General features: G+C 43.7%; 1 protein-coding gene across 1 annotated transcript in view; it reads left to right on the plus strand.

The window, feature by feature from the left end:
• Window positions 1-13,285, plus strand: part of CPA6 (carboxypeptidase A6) — a 165,386-nt gene that overhangs the window by 134,479 nt on the left and 17,622 nt on the right. The window contains exons 7-8 of the mRNA XM_033933670.1: window positions 6,184-6,294; window positions 6,787-6,877. Coding sequence (XP_033789561.1) covers window positions 6,184-6,294; window positions 6,787-6,877 — 202 coding nt within the window. The remainder of the gene's footprint in view (window positions 1-6,183; window positions 6,295-6,786; window positions 6,878-13,285) is intronic.

A 13,285-nucleotide genomic window follows, 5' to 3' on the forward strand; every position in this document is an offset into this window, starting at 1 on the left:
GATTTGATGTTTTCTCTCCAGGATTGCTTATCTAGGGGAGATTTTGATTTTTTCCATCTCCGTTCCAGAGCCCGACATTTCTGTTTTAATTCTCTGTGGTAAGGGAGGTACCAGGGAGCCTTGTGAGAATAGGAGATGGGTTTAGTGGTTAGAGGGGCAAGGGCACGGTACGTGGATTCGGAAAGGGTCACCCAGTTGTGCCAGATTGAGTCAGGGTTCGTGTGAGTGGGAAGGGGAGGGAATTTGTTGAGAAACTGGGACCAGAATAGTTCATTTGAGATCTTTTTGCGGTAGGTGATGGAGTTTGTGGTACGGGTTGGGGTATCAAGGGCTGACATGAAGACAGGGAGGCAGAAAGAGCCTAGGAGGTGATCCGACCAGGGGACATGTTCCCAACGGGTCATATCTGTGGAAGTTTTATGCTCAGTCAGGTCAAGAAAGCTAATGATGTCAATGGAGTGCCCCTTTTCATGGGTAGAGGTGGGCGGGGAAGCAGTGAAGCCTAAGGAGGTGAGGAAATCTTTGAACTCAATTGAGTCATTGTTGGTGTTGTCGTCTAGGTGAAGGTTTATGTCACCTATGATCAGTAGTCTTTGGAATTTTAGATAGGCCTTTGTTATGGTCTCAAGAACAAAGTCAGAAGATTTATTCCAGGGGTTGGGTGGGCGGTAAAGTAGCAGGATGCCTAATGGGTGGGGGCGAAGTTCGTCGTTTATTGAGGCTAGCATGAATTCCAGGGAGGGGTGACTACCCTTTTCTAAGAGCTCAACATTAAAGAATGATTTATAGAGAAGGGCTAGACCTCCTCCTTTTCGATTTAATCTAGGAGAGAAAAGACCGTGATAGCCTGGGGGACAGAGTTCATTTTGTGTGAGTAAGTCATCTTTTTCGATCCATGATTCAGTGATGCACAAAAAACCCGGATCAAAATCCTCAAGTAAATCTTTTACTATTTGGGTCTTATTTCTGACGGACCTGGCATTACAATAGAGAGTAGGGACTGGGGTGAGAGAGTCAGAGGTAAGGATGGGCAGGTTTGCTGGGGGAACAGGTTTTAGGGAGGAGAGGTTTGCACCTCGGTGCTTTTTAAAATGATGGGGTCTGGAGGATACTAGCATGGGAAATTCTGAGCCTAGGACAGATGTTATTGGGGAATGTAGTATCGGGAGAGTTTGGGAAGAGGTTTTTGGGAGTGGGAAGAGTTTGTGAGGGAGCAGAGAAGGAGGATAAGAGGCCAGAGTGAAGAAATTCGGGGGCGGAGCAGGGCTCCCATGCTGCCCAAAATCACCGGGCCGAAGAGAGGAGCAGCCCCGAAGGCATGGAGCTGCTTCTGAGGAGAGTGATGAGAGTCTCTGGACTTCGGGGGCGGAGCAACGGCTCCCACACGGCCCGAAGTGGCGGCTGGAGTGAAGAGCAGCACCCGATGGCAGAGGTGCAGCTCTCGAAGAAAAACTCGGTCCAGCAGGGGAATTCGGGGGCGGAGCAGGGCTCCCACGCTGCCTAAAGTCACCAGGCCGAAGAGAGGAGCAGCCCCGAAGACAGGGAGCTGCTTCTGAGGAGAGCGATGAGAGTCTCTGGGCTTCGGGGCGGAGCAACGGCTCCCACGCGGCCCGAAGTGGCTGTTGGGGTGAGGAGCAGCACCCGATGGCAGAGGTGCTATTCTCGAAGAAAACTCGGTCCAGCAGGGGAATTTGGGGCGGAGCAGGGCTCCCATGCTGCCCGAAGTCACCGGGCCGAAGAGAGGAGCAGCCCCGAAGACAGGGAGCTGCTTCTGAGGAGAGCGATGAGAGTCTCTGGGCTTCGGGGCGAAGCAACGGCTCCCACGCGGCCCGAAGTGGTGGTTAGAGTGAGGAGCAGCACCCGAAGGCAGAGGTGTTGCTCTTGAAGAAAAACTCGGTCCAGCAGGGGAATTTTGGGGGGCGGAGCAGGGCTCCCACGCTCAACTCTCCCCAGGAACTCCTGCTGGTGGCTGGAGGGGATCCGGTAAAGGCTGTGTGCCGTTGGCGCTTTAGATTTTTTAAATTCAAGTCCCCCGCTGGTCTGGGAGAGGGGCGGAGCAAGGGCTCCCATGCTCAACTCTCCCCAGGAACTCCTGCTGGTGGCTGGAGGGGGTCCGGTAAAGGCTGCGCGCCGTTGGTGCTTTAGATTTTTTAATTCGGGTCCCCCGCTGGTCTGGGAGAGGGCGGAGCAAGGGCTCCCTCGCTCAACTCTCCCCAGGAACTCCTGCTGGTGTTTTTAATAATTAAATAATTAAATAGATGAAGAAGTGTTGTTTAAAAGGAGGGAGCTCAACTGTCAGCCAGCCACCATCCAGCCTCCAAGTTCCGGAATATCTAGACATCGGCTCTTTACCAAGTTATCTCATTATTAGAAGGCAGCTCAGAAGATGATAAAGTTAGATCAGGTTTAAATGGAACAACTGATTTGTATTTATTCATTTATACCCCACCTTTCCCAAGGCGGGTCACAATAGAGTACATATACAAACAGAATCACATACAGTACAACAAATCAAACATAAATAGGACATAACAGTGATAATGTAAATCCTCCTAAAATTACTCCTAAAATGATTGCGAGGTCTCTACAAGTTCTGATTGATGATTGATATCTCCAGGCCCAACTACAACTGACAAAGGACTAGAGGTCACTGGAGCAGAACTTATTGATACTTTTGGTGGATTAGGTGGTGAGAATGGATCTGGGCTCAAAGAAGGGATTTTCAAATTTGCTCAGCATTAGATAGAGGGTTGGACTCTGCAGTAGTAGTTGAAAGAAGATTTTTTACTATAGCAAAAGAATCCATTGAACCATGCACCTTCTTTTTAGGTCTTTTTATTATGCCTTTTCTTTTCCCCTTGATGGTTAAAAAAAAAAGAAAAAACAGGGAAATATAAAAACCATACACAGTACCTTGGAAGAGATTCAGGAACAACTCAACGCTGATACAAATTAGAGTTTTCAAGGGCTACTCAGTTGGCTCCAATAAGGTTCCAAAGGGGTGTTCCCCTTTGGTAACGCCTCTTTAAGCATGCTCCCAAAGTCTTGCGATCGTGGGCCGCATACCATGGCAGAGAGCTGTTTAAATGAGCAACACCCTAGATGATGTCAGACTCCTGGGGTGGCTCCTTTCTTGAGCCTCCACTCCCTTCCACTACACACTCCAGGCAGGAACTGAATATACTTCTCCAACAGATACAGTAACATGGCAGAAAGCTGTTTAAATGAGCAACACCCCAGTGCCTCTAAATGACATCAGATGCCTGGGAAGACTTCTTCCTTGGGTCTCTGCACCCTTCCACTCCACACTCCAAGTAGGAACTGAAGACACCTGTCCTCCCGTTTCTATTACCTTTTAACTCCCTCAGTGCCTAAACAAATAGGGAAACAAAAGGTTTACCCTCCTGTTACTTCCTCTCTGCAACAAACCATAATTTATGCTTCTGTGGTATCTGCTGCATTGAGCAATCTGCTGCTGGGCTAAGGAAGGAGCCCGACTTGACAGCGAGATTTCATTGGGCCCAAGTGAACCAATCACACCTCCTCTGAGGATGTTACAGGAGGTACTGGCTTGTGCACTGGAGAGACCTGGGAGTTCCTCTGAATTGCTAGAGCTGACACAGCTTGTGATTCTGGAAGCAAATGTAACTGACATCCAACGTCTGCCCTCTTATCTTTCTCCCTTCATCCCACTTCCATCATCTGCCCCCTTATCTCTCTCCTTCCACCCAATTCCACTGATTATCTGGCCCCCTTCTCTCTCTCCCCCTCCCCTACCAGTTCCATTGAGTATCCTGCCCCTTCTCTCTCCCTCCACCCTAATTCCTTCGGGTATCCTGCCTCCTCACTTCCCCACCACTGCTGCTGCTTTCCCACATGCTCCTGATGGCATAAGACAAACCTCAAGCACCACATAACCTCTTCTCCTTATTGACCCAACTCCTTCCCTCCCTCCCTCACCTTCGAAACCTAAACTCAAGGATCAAGACATAATTTGCATCGTTTAAATTTTTTATTGTTTACATTTTTTTGACAGCCTTTATCCACACTTCTATTTTTACTCTTTCCCCTCCTTGTTGTTCTAACCCTATATGTTTTTCTTGCACTATTACTTTTGTTGGTCTTCCCCTTTCCCATCTTGTACTAGTCCAGTAGTATATATCTGTTTGAATTTGTCCATATATGTTATTGTCCCCCCATTTTAGAATTGTAATCGCTTAGAAATATTTGATAAGCTTGTGTATCAAATTTTAAATAAAACTTGAGGCATCAGTTTCTGGAGATGTGGCCTATACATAAGAAGGTAAACTCTATATACAGAGTCCAAAAGGCTCCTAGATCCCAGAAGCAGCATCTTCCTCATCATTCTATGGTGGTTGAATCCACTCTCAAAAGAGCCAAAAGCTCCAGGACTCATGCCTCAGTGCCCCTGGGGAAGGATATTTTGAATCTTTTAGAAGCAAGGTATTTCAGGGCTCTGCTAATTTCTTGCATACAGTCCTATCAGCTGTACATGTGCTTCTAGTTGAATATCTTGATGCTCAGAGTGGCAGAGTTTGCAGACACTCTAGCTCCATAGAAGACCAGAGATCTCCACCAGTCAGTAGCCATGCAGGAGTGTCAAAAGCACATATCTAGGCAACCTATGATGCTTCTGATGTGGTATCCAGTCTCCATCTTAAGTACTGGTATGTGCACACTCAGCTAGCTGCATGTTTCAGACCTAGAACCTGCGATTCAGGAGACACTCACACAGAACTAGGGGAAGAAGGGAAGAAATTCTATTACAGGTACTTCCTCATGCCCAAAAAATGGGGGGGATTTCATCCCATCCTAGACCTAAGAGCTTTGAACAAATATTTGGTCAAAGAAAAGTTCAGGGTAGTTTCCCTAGACATCTTACTTCCCATGAATCAGGCGAGTGATTTGGTTATGTTCTCTAGACTTAAACAATTCTTGCAACCACATATACAGTAGATACATGTCAGCCACAAGATGTATCTCAAACTTCAAGCAGGGAAACACCATTACCAATATCACATCCTGCCTTCCATCCACAGCCAGTCTTTACAAAATGCCTTGCAGTAGTCGCAGTGTCAGTACACAGACTGGTAGTGCTTATTTTTCCCTATCTAGATGATTGGCTGGTCAAGAGTACATCACAGGAAGGTTCTCAAGAATCAATGCAGAAAACCATTTAGGTGCTGGAGTGACTAGGGTTCATTATAAACTATCTAAAGTCCCATCTACTTCCAGTTCCACCATTGGAGTTTATTGGAACCCAGCTAGACATGGTCCAGGCCCTTCTTCTGGCTCTCAAGGCCAATGCCATGATCAACAACGCCCACTGGATTCAACAGAGCCAGCAAGCCTCAACTCAGTAGATGTTGAGGTTGCTAGGTCATATTGCCCCTACTGTGCATGCCTTGCCCATGGCATACCTCCATTTAAGGCAGGCTCAATGGACCCTAGCTGCATAGTATCAGGCCACTAGGAACCTAGCAAACATCATCTCTGTCACTCCGGAACTTGTGGAGCTGCTCCTGTGATGAACCATTTAACCTAATGTAATCCTGGGACTCCCATTCCAAATTCTTCCTCCTTAGAAGACACTGAATACAGATGTATCCATCCTGGGTAGGGAGCTCATGCAGATGGACTCCATATTCATGGTAAATAGTCTGCTTCTCAGGAGACTCAGCTTCACATCAGGTTTTCAGAGATCAGCTAATGCATCAAATTGTCCTCATCCAAACAGACAATGTACTATGTCAACAAGTAGGAAGCAGTCAGGATGTGGTACTTGGCTTTCAGTCAAGGCATGGTACTCAGGGCCACATAACTGGCGGGGAAAGACAACAGTCTGGTGAACAGACTAAGCAAGATAATGCAATCCCACAAGTGGTCTCTCAACATGGTATTGCCCAGGAGAACTTGCAAGTATGGTGTACCCCTTGGTGGATCCCTTTGCTATTCATCTCAAGAACAAAGTCCCTCATTTCTGTTCCTTGAAGAGGAAAAGAAATGGCTTGCTCAAGAGGTTAATTTGTTGTATTTATCATTATGAAATTGAATTTTCACAATGGTTTTTTGGAACTGTGAACTAATTTAACAAAACTGTGTCAGACTGCAAAAGTTCTTCTATAATCTGACTTACTTTAACTATTGTATTTTGTCTTACAGGCGGTTGACACATACCATAGTGATCCTGGCATGAGAAGGATTCTGAATCGACTCTATTTCTATGTCATGCCAGTATTTAATGTTGATGGCTATCATTTCAGCTGGACCAAGGTAAATATCTTAGAACTTATTATAAATGTGCTTCCCTAGGTAAAATCAAGTGGTTGCCATTTTGTGTAAACCTGATGGTAGGTCCCAAAAGTTAGTCAAGAAATGTTTTAAGACAGTCCGGTAAAAAATTTTATATATATTTTTGATTTCTTGACTTTTTGATTCATGAATTACTCAGAAAAGCAAGAATGTTTACATAATTGATATGATTTTAGTTATCACTAATTCAGGATGACTGCAATACTCATGAATGAAATCATACTGCTCCTCCAATACTGATGATTTTATTATTTAATCTTAATAAAATTGTTAAACTGACACTGCTGAATGCATTTCTTACCATAACATGATGGTCTGCATAATATGTAAATGGTAAGCAAAGAAGAGAATCCTAGTTGTATTGTGCCAGGTGAATATCATGGAATAGAGGAATTATGAGATAGCCGGGTTATGATACAAGCAATTTCTATACCATTTGTTTTAATTTTCCAGGATCGGTTTTGGAGAAAAACAAGATCCAAGAACTCCAGATTCCACTGCTACGGTGCAGATGCCAATCGGAACTGGAAAGTGAATTGGTGTGGTACGTTTGAAAACTTGATTACAGGTAGTGCATATTCTTGGCTGCTAGGAACACCAAGAAGCATAACTAAAAGACTGTTGCATCTTGGTTTATCCTTATAATATAAACCAGTAATTCTGGGGTTAAAATTGGTTGCCTAAGAAACACGTGCAAGGCAATTCTATAAGCTAGGTGCACAGATATACAGAGTGTGGCACAGTGGTTAAAGCTACAGCCTCAGCATCCTGGGATTGTAGGTTCAAACCCATGCTGCTCCTTGTGACTCTGGGCAAGTCACTTAATCCCCCCCATTGCCCCAGGAATATTAGATAGATTGTGAACCCACCAGGATAGACAGGGAAAAATGCTTGAGTACCTGAATAAATTCATATAAGCTGTTCTGAGCTCCCTTGGGAGAATGGTATAGAAAATTGAATAAATAATAACATTTACATATATAAATGCTAGTATGGTGCCTAAGCAGTATTCTACAAATACCTGCTTAACTTAAATAGACATACATAGGGTTAGTCAGTCACAGATAGAGAAAATGTCCAACAAACAATAATATAAAGATAGGAGTAGCAGCATGATGCCAGTTAGTTTATTGAAACAAGACCCGACATGGCCATATTTCGGCATGCATCTGCATCAGTCGCATTTATCTCAAGGAAGTATGAAATCAGTTCAAGGTTAACCTATTCTAAAATTTTCAGATATCTAATTGCAGCCAGGCTCTATGTACACTGATACACATGTCCATGCATTAATTTCAGAGAATATGCTGATTTTTGTTGTTATGGCACCATAAGTGCAAAAACGCACTTTAGTAAAAGATCCTCAAGGTGATGACAGAAGCAGTGAGCATTCCTAAGATGCAGTTTCATTTTGATCAGTCAGCAGGGCAGCTCAAGAGGTTGTGGCACCCTTTTGCTTTTATCCCTCCTCCCCACCTCCCCCCCCAACTTGGAGCCAATCTTGTAGTATAAGCCGCATAAATGGGTACATTTTCAGTTGGCGCAGAAACTGCACTGTTTAATTTCATAATTCTCCCTTCCTCTGCCAACACAGAACAGTCTCTGGGTTTAAGAACTCATATAAATCAAAAAATACCAAATACCAATAAACCCTTTCAAAACAGTAGAAAAGTCAAATGAAATCCATTATATTAAACCTTTGGTTTTCAACCCAGTCCAAAGGAGACACCTAGGCATTTGAGTTTTCAGGAGAGAGATTTTCCATGTATCTCCTTTGTTATATGCAAATTTCTCTCATGCATATTCATTGTGGATATCCCAAACACTAGATATGTCAGTGTGTCCCAGGAAACCCTGTTTAACAAATCAGAATGAAAATATCACTCACTTACCCCCTCTTCTATTAAACTGCGTTAGCAGTTTTTAGCGCAGAGAGTCGCACTGAATGGCCCGTGCTGCTCCCAAAACTCATAGGAACTCTATGAGCGTCAGGATCAGCGTGGGCCATTCAGCGCGGCTCCTCGCGCTAGAAACTGCTAGTGCAGTGTAATAGAAGAGGCCCTTACGCTTTCCCCTTTTTCCTTCAGCTCTGCATGCTCACCCCCTCCCCACCCCGCCCAAGTTTCAGCAAAATTCCTTCCCTCCTTCCTTCCTGGATCAGCGGTCAGATCAAAGTGCCCCTCTCACTTGGGGCTTGGGCAGAAAAATGACCTTTATTCTTCATGAGATGTTGGCTCTTGATGCACTATAGCAGCAGCTGTGGCAAAGAGAACAGGGCCAAATGCTGAAACACTTTTTACAATAAATGCTACTTCTGCATCAGCTGTTTCCCACCAAGCATACTCAAACAGAGATATACTGTGCCTCAAGGGGAGGGATGACAGGAGGACATGCAGGGGCAGTCCTGAAGCAGCATCTTTGTCCTGGCTTGGCTATGCTTCTCTGCTGACCACCTCACTAATTTTTTTAAGTTAAGCTGAGGAAATAAGAGGCAGGGGATTTTGGTGCCCTTTTTCTTAGGAACTCTGAGCCACTGCATCTGGCTTATGACTTAAGCCAAGGCTGCCCAAGTCCGGTCCTCGAGATCTACTGGCAGACCAGGTTTTCAGGATATCCACAATAAAAATGCATGAGAGAGAGATTTGCATACCAAGAAGGCAGTGCAAGCAAATCTATCTCATACATATTCATTGTGGATATCCTGAAAACCTGGCCTACCAGTAGATCTCGAGGACCAGACTTGGGCAGCCCTGGCTTAAGCCAACTTTGGTATAAACTTCCCTGGCTACCAGTACAATACAGGGCTCATTTTTTTTTCACTTTTAGAGCAAATTATCAAGGTGCAGTAACAATGAGCTTTTACTACTCCCTGATGTACCGTAGGAGTCATCAACCTGTTGTATCTTTGTACCGCAGGCTGCTGATTCCCATTGTAATGTTTATGTTTATTAAAAACTTAATATACCGCCTAGCCCAAAATAAAAACAAAACAGTTTATAATCAAAATCATCTCAAACATTAAAAGATAAGAACATAGAATTCCAATATATTGATAGTAACGTACCTGGACAATTCAGCATACTTTATGACAACCAATCAGGTTTTCGTTCTGGATTCAGCACAGAAACAGTTATTGCTTCATTGTTGGACTCCCTCCTGACACTATTCAGCCAAGGCTCTAGTGCACTAATCCTTCAGCTGGACTTGAGTAGTGTTTTCGATTTGGTCGATCATGCCATCCTAATTGACTGCTTGGAAACAATAGGACTCTCCGGTAATGTATTAAATTGGTTCCAAGGATTCTTGACTAAACGATCGTACCGAGTCTATAGCAATAATAATCAATCCTCCAGCTGAGTCCCACAGGGTTCTCCCCTATCTCCCACTCTATTCAACATTTACCTTTCTCCATTGGCGAATCTACTGCAAAAATTAAAAATCAAATTTTACATCTACGCCGATGACATCACCATAATCCTCCTCCTAACAAGCCTGACTCCTGAGACAAGGAATCATCTAGCATTAACTTTAAAGCAAATTGAATCATGGATGACTGAGTTCAAATTGAAACTCAACGCCGAAAAAAACAAATTCTTCCTGGCAAGCCCAAACAACAAAATCAAAGACACTTCAATTTTCCTGAATAGACAGAACTTCCCTTTTGTCGACACCATAAAAATCCTGGGAGTGACACTGGACCGTCACCTCACTCTAGATACTCACACAGAGCTACTGATCAATAAAGGCTTCTCAACACTATGGAAATGAAGAACCATCAGAAAGTTCTTCGACGCAGCATCCTTCCATTTACTGGTGCAATCCTCAATTTTAAGCCTGCTCGACTATTGCAGCATCATCTTTCTGAGTTCTCTCAAGAAAAACATTCAAAGACTCCAAATAATATAAAATTCAGCAGTGCGACTGATCTTCGGTATAAAAAAATGGGACCACATAACCCCCTACTATCAAAACCTCCATTGGCTGCCCCTAGAAGCAAGAGTGCTGTTCAAATTTGCCTGCCTCTGTTTCAAATCCATTCTTGGTTTGTCCCCCCCCCCCCCATACCTGGTCGCCCATTTTAAATTGGACTGTCCCACCAGGCCCACATGCAGAATGCATATGTTTAGCTACCCAATAATAAAAAAACTGCCGATACAAAAGATTCCTTGACAGAACTCTTGCTTTCCAAGCAAGTCAACAGAATGGCTGGCTAGGCAATCTCATCAAGCACTCCTCATCATACCTTAACTTCAGAAAACTAGTTAAAACCAACCTGTTCAACTGATTTTTTAACCAAGAACTCTTAAAAAGCCTCACCCCTGTGCTCTACTTACTTGCACTTGACGTCCCTACAATGTGACTCTCACTCTCTCTCTTCCTCCCTACAAATATTCATGTATTCAAAGACATCATTGTTATTCTAAGATTTCATTGTATTCAAGGACTTCATTGTTATTTCTTTGCTGACTGTCCAGCTCTTCTTGTTGTAAACCGCCTCGAACTACTTTGGCTTTGGCGGTATATAAAAATAAAATTATTATTATTATTATCCATCAGTCATACAGACACAAAGTAAAAGACAACATAAGACCAATCATCTCATTTTCCTGCTGACAAAGTACTGTAAAACTATTAATATACTTTGGTATCCACTCCCAAATCCCTATTAAAATCTGCTTACAAAAGAACATTTTCAACCAGACTCCCCAACTATTCTGCTTATCCGCTAACCTACTAAACTGTCAAACTCTGGGTTTGTGCCTTACTGATATGTTTGCTATTTTCATATTTCAACATCATAGGAAACAGAAGAGGCAAGGTCTGACACCCAGCATATGCTGATGACTTCATTGACCTTCAATTCAAAGTTAGCTCCATACAACTTTTTCCAGTGAACATGTGAAGAGGGAAGGACGGTCAGCTTAAAACATTGGGTCAATCTGGAGTTCTGGAAGAAATTTGTAACATTGATACAGGAGACTAGTCCGTCTGAATTCTCTCCATGTATAGCTTTATGAACTATATAGGTGATTTTCAACTGAATTCTCTCTTCTATAGGTAACCAGTGTAATTTCTTCAGCAGTGGACTAACCGTCTTGAATTGGCTTAGTTAAAAAAATTAGCCTGGCTGTATATTTAGAAGTAGTTGCAATCTTTTATATTATTTTTCAATTTGGAGGGAATAAGATTTACAGTTTGCTCTCATGCTGAGGGGCACCGAGGGACCAATTTGCAGACCAGATATGCAATCTAGGGAGGTCTGCTATCTGCCTGGAGCCAGGAAGCCGAAAGCCTGAAGTCATAATGCCGTTGTACAGGGCCATGGTGAGACCTCATCTGGAGTACTATGTGCAATTCTGGAGGCCACTTTACAGTAAAGATGTGCGCAGAATTGAATCGGTTCAGCAGACGGCCACCAGGATGATCTCGGGGCTCAAGGGTCTCTCGTACGAAGAGAGACTGAACAAATTGCAGCTCTACACTCTCGAGGAACGTAGGGAGAGGGGAGACATGATCGAAACATTTAAGTACCTCACGGGACGTGTCGAAGTGGAAGATGATATTTTCTTTCTCAAGGGAACCTCGGCCACAAGAGGGCACCCGCTCAAACTCAGGGGCGGAAAATTTCATGGCGACACTAGAAAGTATTTCTTCACAGAGAGAGTGGTTGATCATTGGAACAAGCTTCCAATGCAGGTGATCGAGGCAGACAGCGTGCCAGACTTTAAGAATAAATGGGATACCTATGTGGGATCCCTACGAGGGTCAAGATAAGGAAATTGGGTCATTAGGGCATAGACAGGGGGTGGGTAAGCAGAGTGGGCAGACTTGATGGGCTGTAGCCCTTTTCTGCCGTCATCTTCTATGTTTTTATGTTTCATTATTCGCTGTAAGTATTGTTCCCAGAAAAGTCTGCCAAATTGTGCATAACGAAATGCTGTGCCTTAATAGAGGTTAGGTTCCAGCAGAACATTTTGAGTCTCAAAACCACATAAAGTGAATAATGGATCCTATAGGAAAAATAGGGTAGGTGAAGGTAGTGTACTTTGGGCTCTATATCTCCCTCTCTGGTAGTCAGGGGAATAACTACTGGTTGCATGTGTGCTTTCCTCCTGAGGAGATCCTGCAGTGTCACTCCCTCTGGTGTATTCTGATGGGATAACCCCAGGCTGTGGGCTCTGTTCCTCAGGATAGTGTGCCTTGCTATATGTGGACTGTTTTGAACCCACATCCCATATTCTTGCTAACCTGGGAATTGGATAGCAGGCATAGGCAAATGGTCACAAAGTACAAAACAATTGCAAACAGTGCTGAAAAATAAATAGAGTAATGTATACAGTGGCGTACCTAGCATATGTGACACCTGGGGCCCATCATTTTTTTGCACACACACCCCCCCATCTGTACAAAAAACATGATTTTTAGTAACAAGCCACATGTCACACATGAATACCTAGGAAAAGGCAGCATCTTACATACTGCAGTGAGCAGTACAACATCAATACACCCATTGTAAAACTAAACAAGCCAGACTAGTACAGATCAATCCTACACCATCAATCCTAACAGAAAACTATGTCTTTTGAACACACAGAACACAGAAAACACCTTCACCTAGTATGGAATATGTCATCACAAATTAACCCCTCTCCCTTTTACAAAACTGTAGTGTGGATTTTAGCTATTGTGGTAACAGCTCTGACGCTCATAGAATTCTGAGCATCAGAGCTGCTACCACCACGGCTGGCACTAAAAAATGCTCCACAGTTTTGTAAAAGGGAGGATAAACATAGACAAAGGTTAAATTGAACCAGCAAGAAGCTGGACTCTGCATACAATGCAACACCACAGAAACAGTGAAACAGTGTCTCCTAAAGCAATAAATAAATAGAAAATTTTTGTTCTACCTTTGTCTTCTCTGGTTTCTGCTTTCCTCATCTTCTTGTTACTC

The sequence above is a fragment of the Geotrypetes seraphini genome, chromosome 2, assembly GCF_902459505.1.
Source record: "Geotrypetes seraphini chromosome 2, aGeoSer1.1, whole genome shotgun sequence".
In the NCBI taxonomy this organism is placed as follows: domain Eukaryota; kingdom Metazoa; phylum Chordata; class Amphibia; order Gymnophiona; family Dermophiidae; genus Geotrypetes; species Geotrypetes seraphini.